This window comes from Erpetoichthys calabaricus, chromosome 2, assembly GCF_900747795.2.
Source record: "Erpetoichthys calabaricus chromosome 2, fErpCal1.3, whole genome shotgun sequence".
Taxonomy (NCBI): Eukaryota; Metazoa; Chordata; class Cladistia; order Polypteriformes; family Polypteridae; genus Erpetoichthys; species Erpetoichthys calabaricus.
In genome coordinates this window covers 108,571,879-108,590,792 of record NC_041395.2, presented here as the reverse complement: position 1 = coordinate 108,590,792, position 18,914 = coordinate 108,571,879, and the positions used below count along the sequence as shown (strand labels likewise).

Below are 18,914 nucleotides of genomic sequence, written 5' to 3'. Positions count from 1 at the left end.
AGAGAGAGAAAAGCAAACAATCAAAAATCAATACGTGCTGTTTGATCTTTTAAGTATGCGAAGCACAGTGTGGGAAGCATATTGCTTGATAAAGCAGCCATATGTAAGCCCAGCAAGGAAGAGAGCAATGTGAAGGTAATCTTTCAGCGTTTTTTGAGGAGCGGCCGTATCCTCTAGGGGTGCGAACAGCCCCCGTGCTCACAATATAGTTAAGGAGTTTTATTTAATACGTAATACGCGCTCTGGTTGGGTAGCTTCTCAGCCATCTGCCAATAGCGTCCCTTGTATGAAATCAACTGGGCAAACCAACTGAGGAAGCATGTACCAGAAATTAAAAGACCCATTGTCCGCAGAAATCCGCGATCCAGCAAAAAATCAGCGATATACATTTAAATATGCTTACATATAAAATCCGCGATAGAGTGAAGCTGCGAAAGTTGAAGCGCGATATAGCGAGGGATTACTGTACTCCTGGTAGGGCCACCCATGGCAGTATGGTCAGAGGTGAGGTCTTGACTAAGACTGACTCAACCACCCTACCATTCCACAAAGACTCCATCCAAAGTGATACAACTTCCTGCCATACCTCATCGTCTTGCGCTTGGCTTGCCACATAGATTCCCAACCAGAAGTGAAGCAGTGTAATTGAGGACTGCACACCCTCATTGCCACCAGTATTAACAGCTCCTTTGCACAGGCTCTTTCTTCCATCTATCTTCCATATCCTTTCTCCTGCACCAAAGTGCTATGGCGATGGGCAACAAATGAAGAGAACAACCATTAGGTGTATGTTCTTAGTATAGAAACCACATGTTTAGCAGCATTGGTGTAATGGCCGTTTAGAAGCACACTGTGTCCTGCTGGTGTGATTACTCAGCCTTTTTCAAGAATAGTACGACTATCCTTGATGGAGAGGAGTCAATAAAAGGCATCCTAAAAAAGTTTGTCCCATCTGTACACAGCCAGAAAAATGCACTTTGTGAGTCACAAATCTACATGCGATCAAAAAACTTCAAAATCTTTCATCCTAGCTTCTTGGAATGTCCGCACACTCTTGGATTTGACCACTACCAACCGAACACCTCAGGCAACAGCCCTCACAGCCTTAAAGCTCCAACGTTGCAAGGCAGACATCTGTGCCCTCGGTGAGACTCATCTTGCTAATGAAGGATCCATCACTGAAACCACAGACGAATATACATTCTTCTGGAAAGGCTGACCAAAGTCAGAGATGTGGATCCACAGAATCAGCCTTGCTGCCAAGAACAAACTCCTTCCGAAAAGAGTTATCAGAGTCATCTGATGGTGTCAGCTTGCACTTAATGACCCTGTATGTTCCACTGGAGAAAGGATCCCATGTGACAATCATCAGTGCATATGCTCCTAGGCTGGATTCAACAGAGGAAGAAAAGGACAACTTCTATGCTCTCCTTGACAAAGCAGTCAAGAATGTTCCTGCATCAGACAAGATTGCCATACTTGGAGACTTCAATGCACAAGTTGAAAGGAGTTCTGACATCTGGAATGATGTGATCAGGAAACATGGAACTGGAAACATGAACGCTAATGGGCTCCAATTCTTATCCTTCTGTGCGGAGCAACCTGTCTTTTACCAACACAATATTTTAGCTCCCCAACAAACATAAGACAACATGGATGCATCCTCGACCAAAGAACTGGTACGTCTTGGACTATAGGATTATCCGTCAGTGTGATCTCCAGGATGTCCTGATCACACGAGCAATGCAAAGAACAGAATGCTGGACAGACTATAGACTTTCCCTGTTCATCCTCCGTACTGTATTTAGATCACCTACTAGAAGACAATCCTCCAAGCCGTGCTTCAATGTTGCATTCCTTGCAACCACTGACACCAGAAACACATTGACAAGTCATCTTCACACTCAGCTTGAACACATCCAGACCCAAACCACAGATGGTGACATCATGACAACCAATCCTGAAGTCGATGAACAATGGACCTCGCTGCTCACAGCCCTGGAGTCCTCCTCCAAGAAAGCCCTTGGATTTTCCAAGAGGAAGAATCCAGACAGGTTCAAGGAGGCCACAGACAAGATTCTCTCTTCGCCAATAATGCAGCATTCCAAGCTCATCTTGCGAATCCATCATCAGTTTCCCTCCTGCGGCAGTGGAAAAAAACTAGATTTACTACACAACGCAGGCTCCATGAAATTCAGAACAACTGGTGGATCAAAAAGGCCAATGAAATCAGGTGAAACAGATGAAAACAAGACTTATGAGTTCTACAATGCCATCACAGGAATTTATGGTTCTTTTCGACATAATGTATCCCCAGTATGGACCACAGATGGTGCAGCGCTTCTCAAAGACAAGCAACAGATCTTGGATCATTGGGCAGAGCACTTTTCAGAACTGTTGAACAAAATGAACCCAGCAAATCCTTCAGGCCTTGCGAAGATCCCCAAACTTTCCCAGGTCCCAGAATTGGATGAGTATCTAACTCTCCATGAAATCCAAACTGCCGTCCAAGCCCTGAAGAACAAGAAGGCTCCTGGTGAAGACAAGCAAGGCTGTCTCAAAGCCTGCTCCATTCCACATATGCAGCCTAAGACACTTGCAGGGGACTGCGTGCTTTGGAGCCAGACAATAATTGAAGGAGTCCATCACTTTGAACAACAATGGATTCATCAAAAAGAGAAGAAGAAGAGAATGGCAAGACATCACCATCAAAATCAACTCACTGCACCTGGGGGGCAATTACCTTGCCCATCGTGTCCCTATGTTTGCCTTTCCCAAACTTGCCTCTTCTCCTAACACCATACACACAGGAGGGTGAGTGATGGAGATGGACAAATGGATGGACAGTGTCACTGTTGGATAGACAGAGAGCCACCCTCTTCCTGTCTGATTGTGAATCATTTTCAAAACTCGGCTAGGATTTGCAGTAAAAAATTGTTCCAAAACATCACAATTCTCATCCATGCTGTTTATACCATTTCTGTTAGACAAATGTGACATTATGACACCAGCAGCTTTAATCTTCAAAAGCCCCTTTACAGACTGCTTGACAAACACTGAGTCAGCACTGTTGCCGCTTTCTGTAAAACTCTTTTTATGCTATATTTCTTCACATTCAGTTTAAATGTTAAGATTAATTTATTGTATTTGGTATATAAATTTTAATAGTCCTGCGGTGGGTTGGCACCCTGCCCGGGATTGGTTCCTGCCTTGTGCCCTGTGTTGGCTGGGATTGGCTCCAGTAGACCCCCGTGACCCTATGTTCGGATTCAGCAGGTTCGAAAATGGATGGATGGATTTTAATAGCCTCTCCTTTTCACTATGAAATTTCTCTAGTACTAAAATATTGTCTACCATTTTCCATGTATCCTTTTTTGTTGGTTAAAGACTCACAAGATGTTCTACAAGGTCAACAGTTTGTTTCATTAATGGTTGCAGTGTCATTGTGTCCTTGACCAACAAATTTGATTCTGCTAAAAAAAGCCAAATAAACAAAAGGGCGAGACAAAACTAATTTTAAAAAATGATAGCAACTTATTTAACAATTCAAATTTTATAATGAAGTGGCAATTTTTACAAGGCTGCAAAAACATGCCTATGTATACGTAAAGGTAAGGTAAAAAAACAGTAATAATAAAGACAGCAACAAAAATATCTAACATGAACAAAAAAAGAATGTCACAGAAACAACTTGAATGTGAAAGCACTATTTCTAAAATATGTTTTGCCCCTGTCCTTTTACTACTTACTAAAAGGGCTTATAGATCATGTTTTAATTGCTCTGTTAAAATTAAGACACTGAGGCTCAGAACTGATTAACAAAAAGAGACTCACATTATTGGCAAAAATAATGACAAACACATGATGTTGATGTTGTCACTCAATTGACTGTGTGCCTCACACTACCACTAGCATGGAATTCCATGTTACATCATTAGGCCAAACCCTGCTGTGCAGACTATGGAACAGACTAAAAGATTCAGAAAAGAACATGTCACAATTTTCTATCTCATACTTTAACATTCACAGTTTTTATAATTATCCAGCTCACTGGACTGAAGAAGACATTTTAGTGGGGATGCTGTTCAATTAAAAACATTAATCTCAATCACACAATTAAAATTTTTAATCAAAACTAACTGCATATTAATCGACATTTTACATATTTCCTTTATGTATAGGAGTGGAGTGGTGGCTCAGTGGCTAGGGATTTGTGCCGGCAATCGGAATGTTGTTGGTTTGAATCCCTGTGACGAAGCGAGTTCGTGCATGCTCCCATCTTCATTCCGGGAGCCCTTAAACCCAACACCGTCGGTAATGCTACCGATGAGCTAAGCAGTGAGGCACAACATAGCAATGGGGATGGTGCAAAAGTGCAAGATGCTTTTATTAAAACAATAGAACAATGTCCAAATTAAATAATGTGCAGTGATCCAAAATCTCTTCATTAAATAAATAATCCATAAAAACAGATGTGAAACGTTTTGGAGGTTAAAAACAACAGAAAAAAAGTCTTCTTAAAAACAACGAGGTTAAAATAATGCAGGATGCATTCTTTTTTTAAAAAAAATCAACAACAACAAGAAGCTTGGTGCCTTTTTACCTGGTGGCTCCCCTGCTTCCCTTGTCTGGGCTTTTCAACAGGGGAGTTGCCCTTCCTGCAGCTGGCCTTCTCTTCACTCTGCTGTTGGTCGTTCGCCTCTCCGATCCCTGGCTCCGGTAGGCACCACCGAACAGCGACTTGGGATTCCCAACGACCAGGGCTCTGACGCTGGGGAAAACCACATCCCAAGTCCCGACTCCCGCAGCCTTCTCAGCCTTACGCGGCCAGTCACCCGCCTTCCAGTCACTCCCGCCCTTCAGAATAAACTTGCGGGAGCGACCACTACTGCTACTCCTCGGGTGTCGGCCTAACACCCAAGCTCCCTGATCAGCTGCACGCGAGCATGCAGTCGCTTGCTTGCTCACTCTCCCGCACCGACTTTCTCCTGCTACTGCAGCTTCCTGCTCTCCTGCAACCTCCGGCTTTCTTTCACCTGTTGTCTCTCTTTTTCTTTTTTTTTTTTTTTCCTCTCCCCTAGCCGACTCACGCTTCTATTTTATCAAGAGGGCATGGCAGCTGTGGCAAATCAGCAGCCCCAGGAACAATCACGGATGCGGACATGTGCACTAAGGTGAAAAACGCCTACATTGCGAATCACCCTGAGAACCGCTTCAGCCACACAACCACCACGCCCCATCGCTAAGCCGCGAGCGCGGTGATTATTTATTTTAAAACAGGCCTTTGATGGGAGCTGTGGACCCACTATATCACAATCCCACAAACACCAGAAGTGACTCTACTCTGCTGGACCATTGAGCATGGTTCTTAACCTGCAATTGCTTCATTCCGAGTATGACATTAATCTGCATCCAGCCCTCCAATTTACAGGGAAAACGTGGGGGTTGGTGCAGGATTGACACTCCAGCCACCGTTTATATAAAAAAAAAAAAAAAAAAACACCTCACACTTTTCCAGTGTGGTGCTGAGATGTCACCCGCTACACTCGGGCCCCAATCCAGGTGGTTTGTCATGTGGGGTAACACGCTATCAGCGCAAGCTCACAACTTCTCTCTCCTCTTCATGTATTATAATATTTTTCAATAAAATAGAAATAGCTCAGTAAATACTATATACAGTGATCCCTCGCTATATCGCGCTTCGCCTTTCGCGGCTTCACTCCATCCCGGATTTTATATGTAAGCATATTTAAATATATATCGCGGATTTTTTGCTGGTTCGCGGATTTCTGCGGACAATGGGTCTTTTAATTTCTGGTACATGCTTCCTCAGTTGGTTTGCCCAGTTGATTTCATACAAGGGACGCTATTGGCAGATGGCTGAGAAGCTACCCAACTTACTTTTCTCTCTCTCTTGCGCTGACTATCTGTGATCCTGACATAGGGGGTGTGAGCAGGTGGGCTGTTCGCACACCTAGACGATACGGACGCTCGTCTAAAAATGCTGAAAGATTATCTTCACGTTGCTATCTTTTGTGCAGCTGCTTCCTGAAACGACATGCTGCACAGTGCTTCGCATACTTAAAAGCTCGAAGGGCACGTATTGATTTTTGATTGAAAAACAAACTTTGTCTCTCTCTCTTTGTCTGCTCCTGACGGAGGGGGTGTGAGCTGCCGCCTTCAACAGCTTTGTGCCGCGGTGCTTCGCATACTTAAAAGCAAACAGCCCTATTGATTTGTTTGCTTTTCTCTATCTATGTGACATTCTGTGCTCCTGACAAGCACTCCTTTGAAGAGGAAGATATGTTTGCATTCTTTTAATTGTGAGATGGAACTGTCATCTCTGTCTTGTCATGGAGCACAGTTTAAACTTTTGAAAAAGAGACAAATGTTTGTTTGCAGTGTTTGAATAACGTTCCTGTCTCTCTACAACCTCCTGTGTTTCTGCGCAAATCTGTGACACAAGCATGACAATATAAAAATAACCATATAAACACATGGTTTCTACTTCGCGGATTTTCTTATTTCGCGGGTGGCTCTGGAACGCAACCCCCGCGATGGAGGAGGGATTACTGTAATTCAAAAAAGATTTAATAACCAAATTCCTAGATATATTAAATTATTCCAGGTAGGTTATTGAAAAAAATTGTGTAGCAGTATCAATTGAATAAACAGTGAACCACTAATCAGTAAACAGCTCAAAGTATTTTTTTTTTTTTTTTTTTTTTTTTTTTTTTTTTTTTTTTAAAGTTGAGCCACATCACTGCACCCGGGTCCCAAACCAGGTGGTTCGCTGTGTGGCAACAGTGCAAATTAGTCTAGTACTTTTGTTCTGTCAATAATTCTGTCTTTAAAATGATACAAAGATGAAAAATAAGACATTACTAATTTTCTGAACCATTTTTTCACTCCTCATCTCCAGGCTGGGAAGGAGGTGCTCCCTCAAGCAAAGACGTTCATGTATTTGGGTTCTTGCTCACAAGTGAGGAAAGAAGGGAGAGGTGGATTGGAATAGCATCTACAGTTAGGAAGATGTTGTACTGGTCAGTCATGGTGAACAGAGATATGAGGCAAAAGGCAAAATTCTGGATTTACTGCTTTATCTATGTCCCTATCATCACCTATAGTCACAAGCTTTGGCTAGTGATCGAAAGACAGCAGATGCAAGTGGGTGAAATTATCTTCTCAGGGTGTCTAGGCTCAGACTGAGAGATAGGGTGAAGACTGTAGACATTTGGGAGATGCAGCTGCTTCATCAAAATAATGCCTCTAGGGGATGTGTTTTGGGTAGGTCTAACAGGGAAGAGACCTCAAGACAGACCCATGACATGCTGGAGAGATCATATATCTCAGGTGTTCTGGGAACACTTTGACCCTGGAGATGCTAGAGGAGGTGACAGAGAGAAGGGACATCTGAACATCTTTGCTTGAACTGTTCACCCCTCAATTTGAACCCGGATGTGTGCCAGAAAATGGATGGATGGTTCTCTTTTTTATTTAGAGGCTAGACCACTGATTGTCTACTGATCGGAACAGTTCCTAACAGCAGCCTGGAAATCTCACTCTCGAAAGGCAATGTCAATCACTTTCCACTTTTAATTCTGGAGTGAAGACAGCTCCCATACATTAAATGTGCAGAAGCCCAGGCAGTGACAAAGAGCACATATAAGATAAATACTTGGATAAATACTTGTAAATAGACTTGGATTTGTTTGGCTCTGCTTTATTAACAACGTGTGTGCAGTCAAATTAACCAGATTTAATTAACGCATTTGGTGTTGCATTACAAAATGTAATCGCAAACATTTTTAACATGTAAATCGCTCATGTTAATGGTGATTAATCAGCAGCCCTAATTATTGAAACCTCAGCAGGTAACATGGAGATAAACTTCCTGAAAAAATACAAATACAAAGATGATTCAAGTGGTGCTTTATAGTCTTACATTGTACCCGCAATCCAGTGGTTTACCATTTATTAAAATATGGAATCAATATAGAATATATTTTATGTAGAGGTACTTCTATCTGCTGCCCCATATGTGAAAATTCCTTATTTCAATCCTCAATTTATGGAAGTCGCTAGGGGTCATAGCATTTATATATTGATAATATATTTGTATTCTTTAAAATTATTCTGCTCCAAATTTAATCCTCCACTGACACACTATTTATTCTATATACAAATCAGAAGCTTTGCCTAAGGCAAGCTAATCGATTTTCCTTATCTACAATCTATATTTGGGTCATAAAGTGACACAGGCTAGTTTACATGAAGATTCTGACAGCATCTGCAGAGTATATGAACAAATTTCAAGGAATTTTCCCATTGATGATCTTAGGGTTTGATGGTAAATTTCTGTTAAAATTTAAAAATAGGAGTGGAATTCCACCATTTTTAAAATACACTCCAGTTCATTATGCAAGAAGCATGCCATAGTTCAACCAGAAATTGTTCATCATTCATATATGTTAATCTTGTTTACAACTGTCTAAAACAGTGCTTTTTGAAACCACGGAAATGTCTGTGATGGGTTGCAGCATGATTGTGTAGTAAAATTGCTGAGATTATCCAAGTAAGAACTCTATGTTGAATGATATGATGCGAGTGACTTGGACGGGAGTATATATACAGTGTGTCATGCAGTTTAATTTGCCACGAACTACTGCTTGTTGCCTCATCTCATGTACTCCATTACAGCACATACTGAATGCAAATCTGTAATCGAGGTGGAAAGAACATTTACTTTAAAATTAATGTGACTTGGTGAGGAAGAATTCCTTCTCGTCACACTATTTTAAAGTGGTTCGATAAATATTCATCAATTGGTAGTGTGAAAGGCATATTTGTTTGATCACAGAGAACAGGAAGAACACCAGAAATTATGAAATGGTCAGTCAGTTAAAACATTTCAAACTGGATTGTTCCCCAAATTATTCAGTAAGATTTATCCTATCGCCTGGATAAAATACAAATAGAGAATAAACTGTTTAGGAATAATGTAACTTTTTTTTAATTATCTGATTAACTGAATTGTTAAATGGAAACTAGGATATGCTTAAACTATTTGCAAACTCATTTGAAATATGGCTTGTTAATGGTGAACCTCATTTAAAAAGCATCAAAAAATAAGTTATTTAAGACTAGGTTAATAAGAGGCCTCAATTAATTAATTTTTTAATTACTTTATTCTTTAACTGGCACCATGAGTCAAGAGGAAAAGTTAAATGACCTTTCATATATCATCACATCTTCATCCAAATAATTTCTCTCTCAGCTTTACAAAGCCATTTGCACTGATAGTGACATGTCTCAGGAATCTATTCCTGTTTTGAATGATAATACTTGTTTTAGGTTCAAGACCCAGGTACTCCAATCATAGATTTTGAATGTTCTTTTTATGTGTTTCCCCCAGGAAATGCAGGTTAATTGAACTGGTGATGTTAAAGTGGCCCTAGTATGTGTGTATTCATTCCATAATGGGTTGACTTTGTGTCCCAGGGTTCTTTCTTCCTGTCTTCTACCCTGTGCTGTGATAGGCACCAGCTGCCCAACAATCCTGCCCCGGATAGATGAATTAAGAAAATGAATAGAAGGAGTATTGTTTTAACAATGTGTTTGTTTCCCACTTTCTCTTTTAATAATATGTGAGAAATATGCATGAAATGAAATAAAAGCATTAACTTTTTATTATATCACCATTTTTTCTGCCTCTTTATGACTAAAAGCTGCCATTATGATGATAATCTTCTTCTTTGCTGCCAGTATGATATTGATTTTCTAACGTGGTTCTTTAGATTAGAAAGTTTTAGAACCTCTAGTCTTAAATATACCCAGGGAAAGATCCAACCTGTCAGTGAGTTTCTCAGGCCAACAGTGCTAGGTCAAACGTGTTGGGAATGCTCTACGCTCAAACCATTTTGGGCAAACTTTTTGGTACATTACCTAGATTGCTTTGAATTTAAAATCATCATTAGTGCTTTAATAGAAATATTTGGATTAATACTATATTGGATATGATTGTGCCATGAAAAATCTACTGTGATATCCTATACTAAAATGTTTCCACTAAGACTCTGTTTGGTCAACTGACAAAACACCAATCCAGCCTCAAAACCTCAGTGGGAAAGTGACATTCCATGTTATCTTAAACTGGAAAAAATATTATCCTCTTTGTAAGAATATGTTCAGAATATTTTCAGAATTTGGCAAGAATTCATTAAGATAATTCAAAAGTAAATACTACACAGCCCATGCTGTATTTTTTTATTATTTTATTTTTTTTATTTGCAGTTTAAATCCATATTAAGAACCACTTTCAATAGTAATCTCCTGTTGTATACCTCTCTGAGTAGTTGGGGCTGAGGGCTGAATTTGATGGATCTTTTCCTGAACATACTGTATTATTTTGCTTGCTTTTGATATGGTGAATTTTGTAATTAGGTTTTGTTCTTTAAACAAAAAAAAACTTTTGCTTCCATCCAAAGTTAAGCATTAATTACATTGAAAACATAAAGCACTCATATACTTTACAGGACATAATAATCTTTTCATATTTAAATAGAGGAACATGCTTAATTACATCTTCATTGACCCTAAGCAGTTTTGTATAGTTGTCTGTTCATTATCACTAAGAAAAAGCATAATGAAAACAAAGCTTTTCACCATCAGGCACTCAGGCCTATCAGATGCATTTTTTATCCAAAAAGGGTGTTTCTCTTGAAAAGTCTGATGGCCTGGTGTCAGCACAGGAACAAACACAGCAGAGAGCCAAAGATACAAGAGTTCACTAGCAGACTGCAAGAAGAACAAGTTCCTACTTTAGGTGAAGGAGAGAAGTAAATGATGTTCTGCTCAGTTTCTGGCGATTTTGTTTTTAATATAAATTTATAGGATGAAAATCCTGTTAGATATGTTAGATGTCTTTGAGCTGGCAATTGGAGTTGTATACACTACTATATTATATTTAGTAGTGTATTTCTAGCCTTTCTATCATGTATGTTTCAATATGGTTAACTGTATGTCTAAAATATTATCATTTTTAATTTTAAGCAAACTATCAAAACATTTTGAAACTAATTTAAGGAGATTTGTCTGAAAGGATTTCAAGATTTACGCTTTTAATTACAAAGGAATCAAAGTCCTGCTCCAGCTAAAACTAGGATGTAATGCACTACGAAAAGTCTTTGTAGGGTAGAATGGGTAACTATGAGTACCAGATAAAATCAGACGTCATTGCTCACCAGAGCCTTGGCGATGCAGTTCTGTTCTCCAACGTAGCAGAAATCCCCAGAGACATTGGTCTCAAACCAGATGTGGTCTCCATAGAGGGCACTCTCCTACAAGAAAAATTATACCAGAAACCTAAGAAATGCAATACAATCAATTTTCAATCCCACTTCAACCATCATAGAATATTATTCACATGTTTGAGAAAGGAGAAATATATCGCTTAGAAAAACATTTGCTGAAACAATAAAATGGCAGCTGAAAAGATAGTATAAATTAGGGAGCAAGGTAAAGGTTATTGGTGCAGAAAGTTAAAATGTTTTTAAATGTGCCTGGCTTACTGCAAGTATGCAATAAGGGGAGAAAAGCCTTTTAAGGAGCCAGGTAAGAAAAGAATATGAGAGCAAGGCATTCAGCCAGATATAAGTGGTAATGCTGCAAAAACAAATTTTCAAGAGGAAACAGGGATCATTCTAATATCTGCATCTTGCAGGACTCACAGTCCAGTCCACAGTGCTGCGAATCTCCCTGTCTGGGTCAGTCTTCACTACAGCCACTGAGCTTGGTTGGGCTACCAGATGTTGAAGTCCAGATTTGGCTATGGCCTTCCTAAAAGAGATAAAAAAATCTTTGTAGCATGCACCAGTAAAGCTGCAGAAATGAAATTATTATATTGCTTCTCAAGTGATCTCTTTGATGGTATCTACTTTACTGCATAAAGCAGACAATAGGTCAAAGGAGAGAAAGAGAGAGAGAGATGACAGGGGAGATACATGTAGAAATGTATAACATTAATTCACGAAAACATAAGAAAGCTGCAAGCTACATTGCACGAATTCCTCTTTCAAATATTAAGGGATATATTTCTGGATTTTCTACCACATTCTTAAAAATAGCTATGTTCGTTTAACTGATGACTATAAATTAGCTCTGCGTGACTGAGTGTGCTTGGTTGGAGCTTGCAGTGGACTGGTACCCTATCTAGAACTGGTTCCTGCAAGGTCTTTGGTACCTAAACCCCTAAAATGGACAAAGCATGTTCGAGAATGCTATGTTTAGGCGGAGACATGCAAAGCATACAGTGGTGTGAAAAACTATTTGCCCCCTTCCTGATTTCTTATTCTTTTGCATGTTTGTCACACAAAATGTTTCTGATCATCAAACACATTTAACCATTAGTCAAATATAACACAAGTAAACACAAAATGCAGTTTTTAAATGATGGCGTTTATTATTTAGGGAGAAAAAAAATCCAAACTTACATGGCCCTGTGTGAAAAAGTAATTGCCCCCTTGTTAAAAAATAACCTAACTGTGGTGTATCACACCTGAGTTCAATTTCCGTAGCCACCCCCAGGCCTGATTACTGCCACACCTGTTTCAATCAAGAAATCACTTAAATAGGAGCTGCCTGACACAGAGAAGTAGACCAAAAGCACCTCAAAAGCTAGACATCATGCCAAGATCCAAAGAAATTCAGGAACAAATGAGAACAGAAGTAATTGAGATCTATCAGTCTGGTAAAGGTTATAAAGCCATTTCTAAAGCTTTGGGACTCCAGCGAACCACAGTGAGAGCCATTATCCACAAATGGCAAAAACATGGAACAGTGGTGAACCTTCCCAGGAGTGGCCGGCCGACCAAAATTACCCCAAGAGCGCAGAGACGACTCATCCGAGAGGTCACAAAAGACCCCAGGACAATGTCTAAAGAACTGCAGGCCTCACTTGCCTCAATTAAGGTCAGTGTTCACGACTCCACCATAAGAAAGAGACTGGGCAAAAACGGCCTGCATGGCAGATTTCCAAGACGCAAACCACTGTTAAGCAAAAAGAACATTAGGGCTCGTCTCAATTTTGCTAAGAAACATCTCAATGATTGCCAAGACTTTTGGGAAAATACCTTGTGGACTGATGAGTCAAAAGTTGAACTTTTTGGAAGGCAAATGTCCCGTTACATCTGGCGTAAAACGAACACAGCATTTCAGAAAAAGAACATCATACCAACAGTAAAATATGGTGGTGGTAGTGTGATGGTCTGGGGTTGTTTTGCTGCTTCAGGACCTGGAAGGCTTGCTGTGATAGATGGAACCATGAATTCTACTGTCTACCAAAAAATCCTGAAGGAGAATGTCCGGCCATCCGTTCCGTCAACTCAAGCTGAAGCGATCTTGGGTGCTGCAACAGAACAATGACCCAAAACACACCAGCAAATCCACCTCTGAATGGCTGAAGAAAAACAAAATGAAGACTTTGGAGTGGCCTAGTCAAAGTCCTGACCTGAATCCAATTGAGATGCTATGGCATGACCTTAAAAAGGCGGTTCATGCTAGAAAACCCTCAAATAAAGCTGAATTACAACAATTTTGCAAAGATGAGTGGGCCAAAATTCCTCCAGAGAGCTGTAAAAGACTCATTGCAAGTTATCGCAAACGCTTGATTGCAGTTATTGCTGCTAAGGGTGGCCCAACCAGTTATTAGGTTCAGGGGGCAATTACTTTTTCACACAGGGCCATGTAGGTTTGGATTTTTTTTTCTCCCTAAATAATAAAAACCACCATTTACAAACTGCATTTTGTGTTTACTTGTGTTATATTTGACTAATGGTTAAATGTGTTTGATGATCAGAAACATTTTGTGTGACAAACATGCAAAAGAATAAGAAATCAGGAAGGGGGCAAATAGTTTTTCACACCACTGTATAAACCCTTGAATTGGGAAAAAGTATATTTGACAAATTATTTTTAGATGCTTTATGTAACAGTATCTATATTCAATACTGTACAAATGAAATAATAACTAAACATGTAACAATGAAATGCAGATATATGATACACGGGATTCTAGTATACTTCTCCCATATAAAAAAATGATGGTCGTAAAGCATGTGCATAAGTATCCCACCACACTTCTACTATTCCAAAAGATATATTTTGTGCAGTTTATTATATCACACATAGAAATATAGATACGGAAGATATTTAATTCCTAGATAGTTTTTAGATCAGCAGTCAAACTTAAGAAATATCTGTTGCCCTTAAGTGCCAAGCTGTTATCAGCAGGCATGCATTGAAATCCAGTAGATCAAAAAGACCCACATGGAGGATGGAAAGCAATTTACATAACAAAAGAGATGCAAAATGCAAGCACCACTCAATCGCATCTGCAGCCTTTTCTAAATGTGGCACCAAACACATCAAAAGAAGAAAGATTTTAAAAGTTGCTTGGCAACCAAGGGCCATGAGAGTCTGCTCGATTAGAAAGCAGCACTGTTCAAAACATCCAGTTTGCCTGGCCACAAGTGAACAGGGACATGAAGTACAGGGGAAATCTGCCTATACAGCTAAAAGATTAAATACATGTACAATAAGATGATGAAATTAAACGCAGGCACTGAAAGCAGAAAGAGCAAACTTAACATCTAGACAATGGAACTCCTGTCTTCCTGTATCACACTGTTCCACAAGCAGAAGTAAAGTGGTGCCAGAAGTAAGAAAAGTCAAAATTATAACACACTGGTACAAGAACAAGTAACAAAAAACAATTTAAATACTGTAGTTTGAGGTGTCAGAATTACACACAGCTCAAGGATATATACTCGTAATGTTTGGCATGATCTGGGGCAATAATATCACCACCAGAAATAGTATTAGAACACCTGGTCATCCAGTTTCACTACTGTTAAATTCATTGTGGACATGGAGCCAGAGAGAGGTAACCCAGTGGTAAAATGGTTCTGACTAGTTAGAGCATATTTGTTTTGGGCTTAGGTCACATACGAGAGAAAGCCGCTCCATGTCTCATGACGGGGATCATAGACATTTCCCCCCAGCGGACTCTGTGAGCTTCGTCTGCAGCATGCTGAACACCGTCTGTATAGAGACCCTGAAGGTCTTCTTGTCAATGCCACAGAGACACAGGAGCTCATCATGGGTACTCCCGGACAAGGCCAGCTGTTCACTGCTTTGGTAGCAGTGGACAGTCTGTGACTACCATGACAGTAATGACTCTGACTTGACCTTCGGTATCTTCCATAAAGTCCATAAGTAGCTTTCCCATAATGAATTGCTTCTGCTGGCAAGAGGTGAGAAGAATTGCGCCTCAAGCACCGGGGAGCTTTGATGAGAGGCTTGCAGTAGATATTCTCTGTCATGACAGCCGGCATTACACTTGCAGATTGGTCCTCTGCTTCCTGGTCCGTGGGGCTATCTACCACTGAAGAGGGATGACTCCCATTCTCATCTGATTCACAACTGCAATGTGACAAGCTACCATCTGAAGTTGAACTAGACAAACCAGATGTTGACTGCCCCCTTTCCTGACGCATTTCAATCTGCTGTTCCAGTACAGTTGAGGCCATGTCTTTATCCTCCTCTTCTTCAGTCATTTGAATCAGGCTTGCCAAAAGCATGGATGGCCCCAGTAAGTGAGCATCTATGGTACGGAGCTGGTCACCTTTCTTCCTCTGCACAGCAAAACGTGGATTCAAGCAGGGCGTGGTTGTACTTGAGCGGCGTCTCAAAGAATGTTTTTGAATTAGCCTACTGCCCCCTGGACAGTGACTTCTAATACCCTTAGGCAGACACTGCAACTGCAAACTGGAGCGTCTCCTCTGTGTAAGGCCAGTGGAAGGCAAGCCAGCACTTGACCTCCGTCGTGCTTTGCTGGTAGGTACAGCTACACTGCCCCGTCGATGCTTGCAGCAGCTGGCAGTGCTTTTCCTCATGAAATGTCTTCTAATGAAGGTGTCCATTACTCAGTGTGGGAAGGGCCTAAAGGCTCAGCAGCTGTCAATGTAGAAATCGGCAGATTAGCAGGACATCAAGCACTTCATGAAAATAATCAAATCATGTCGTTGTGTGCCCATAGAAGGTTCTGTATTACATGGTTAAGACCTTTCACCATTTCCTCCTTTAAAGATGTTAATTTTTAAGCACTTTCTCATTTGCAGCTTCTGGAACCATGTGTCCTCCTAACCTCAACTGTCATGTCCACAGACATGAAAAGGTCTGAAGAATAAAGAGGAAGAACCATCATAAAAAAACACGTTTCAATCCCTAACAAATATACTTGATTAGTGCATGACTTAACCTGTTCTCATTACACGAATGTTTATTAGGAGAACAAATAAGAATCCTTCTCCTATGGGGGCTTTTCATTAGCGATTTTAATTTTTTATTGTTAATCAGTCCTAAATAAAGCTGCATAAACGTTTTGTATCTTTTTTGAATCAATCATGCACTGCAGTTATTTAATTGCAAAAAAAAAAAAAAATTTATATATATATATATATATATATATATATATATATATATATATATATATATATATATATATATATATATATATATATATATACACACATACATATACACATAGTGGGGCAAAAAAGTATTTAGTCAGCCACCAATTGTGCAAGTTCTCCCACTTAAAAAGATGAGAGAGGCCTGTAATTTTCATCATAGGTATACCTCAACTATGAGGGACAAAATGAGAAAAAAAATCCAGAAAATCACATTGTCTGATTTTTAAATAATTTTTTTGCAAATTATGGTGGAAAATAAGTATTTGGTCACCTACAAACAAGCAAGATTTCTGGCTCTCACAGACCTGTAACTTCTTCTGTAAGAGGCTCCTCTGTCCTCCACTCGTTACCTGTATTAATGGCACCTGTTTGAACGTGTTATAAATATAAAAGACACTTGTCCACAACCTCAAACAGTCACACTCCAAACTCCACTATGGTCAAGACCAAAGAGCTGTCAAAGGACACCAGAAACAAAATTGTAGACCTGCACCAGGCTGGGAAGACTGAATCTGCAATAGGTAAGCAGCTTGGTGTGAAGAAATCAACTGTGGGAGCAATTATTAGAAAATGGAAGACATACAAGACCACTGATAATCTCCCTCGATCTGGGGCTCCACGCAAAATCTCACCCCGTGGGGTCAAAATGATCACAAGAACGGTGAGCAAATATCCCAGAACCACACAGGGCGACCTAGTGAATGACCTGCAGACAGCTGGGACCAAAGTAACAAAGGCTACCATCAGTAACACACTACGCCGCCATGGACTCAAATCCTGCAGTGCCAGACGTGTCCCCCTGCTTAAGCCAGTACATGTGCAGGCCCATCTAAAGTTTGCTAGAGAGCATTTGGATGATCCAGAAGAGGATTGGGAGAATGTCATATGGTCAGATGAAAAAACTCTACTCGTCGTGTTTGGAGGAGAAAGAATGCTGAGTTGCATCCAAAGAACACCATACCTACTGTAAAGCATGTGGGTGGAAACATCATGCTTTGGGGCTGTTTTTCTGCAAAGGGACCAGGACAACTGATCCGTGTAAAGGAAAGAATGAATGGGGCCATGTATCGTCAGATTTTGAGTGAAAACCTCCTTCCATCAGCAAGGGCATTGAAGATGAAACGTGGCTGGGTCTTTCAGCATGACAATGATCCCAAACACACCGCCCGGGTTACGAAGGAGTGGCTTCGTAAGAAGCATTTCAAGGTCCTGGAGTGGCCTAGCTAGTCTCCAGATCTCAACCCCATAGAAAATCTTTGGAGGGAGTTGAAAGTCCGTGTTGCCCAGCGACAGCCCCAAACATCACTGCTCTAGAGGAGATCTGCATGGAGGAATGGGCTAAAATACCAGCAACAGTGTGTGAAAACCTTGTGAAGACTTACAGAAAACGTTTGACCTCTGTCATTGCCAACAAAGGGTATATAACAAAGTATTGAGATGAACTTTTGTTATTGACCAAATACTTTTTTTCCACCATAATTTGCAAATAAATTTTTTTTAGATTTTCTGGATTTTTTTTTTCTCATTTTGTCTTTCATAGTTGAGGTATACCTATGATGAAAATTACAGGCCTCTCTCATCTTTTTAAGTGGGAGAACTTGCACAATTGGTGGCTGACTAACTGTGTATATATATATATATATATATATATATATATATATATATATATATATATATATCTATACTAATAAAAGGCAAAGCCCTCACTGACTGACTCACTCACTCACTGACTCACTCATCACTAATTCTCCAACTTCCCGTGTAGGTAGAAGGCTGAAATTTGGCAGGCTCATTCCTTACAGCTTACTTACAAAAGTTAGGCAGGTTTCATTTCGAAATTCAAAGCGTAATGGTCATAACTGGAACATATTTTTTGTCCATACACTGTAATGGAGGAGGCGGAGTCACGTATCGCGTCATCATGCCTCCTACGTAATCACGTGAACTAAAAACAAGGAAGAGATTTACAGCACGAGTCGCACGCGGGAACGAAGGTAAATGACGTTAATTTTTGACTGTCTTTTAATACTGTGTAAGCATACACATTAACACATGTGCAATTAAACGTGTGCATTTACGGGGTGATTTCTCAGGCTTAAAAGCTCACCTTTTATCAAACGCGGGAACAAAGGTAACTGACGTTGTTCACTGTCTTTTAATACTGTGTAACCATACATATTAACACGTCCAATTAAACGTGTGCATTTACGGGGTGATTTCTCAGGCTTAAAAGCTCGCCTTTTACTAAAAAGGTAAATGCAAAACTATTTTCAATCAGTTTATTGAAACGCTCCCGTTAAGGATTGCAATAACATATTCGCGAGATAAAAGAATGAAGTAGGGGGAAATGGAGGAACAGCCGCAAACAGCGAAGAGCAAAAA

The 18,914-nt window shown here is 40.1% G+C and overlaps 1 protein-coding gene across 16 annotated transcripts in view; it reads right to left on the bottom strand.

Annotated features, from left to right (window-relative positions):
* The window catches only part of dgkza (diacylglycerol kinase, zeta a), a 218,608-nt gene that overhangs the window by 111,911 nt on the left and 87,783 nt on the right, over positions 1-18,914 (bottom strand). For 9 of the 16 annotated variants that reach the window (XM_051922694.1, XM_051922693.1, XM_051922696.1 and 6 more), the window contains exons 2-4: positions 15,007-16,014; positions 11,730-11,838; positions 11,244-11,339 (exon numbers count right to left, since the gene is read on the bottom strand). In XM_051922694.1, the coding sequence (XP_051778654.1) occupies positions 11,244-11,339; positions 11,730-11,838; positions 15,007-15,980 (1,179 nt within the window). In that variant the 5' untranslated portion in view covers positions 15,981-16,014. The remainder of the gene's footprint in view (positions 1-11,243; positions 11,340-11,729; positions 11,839-15,006; positions 16,015-18,914) is intronic. The other 7 variants (XM_051922702.1, XM_051922705.1, XM_051922704.1 and 4 more) reach the window with 1 other exon arrangement.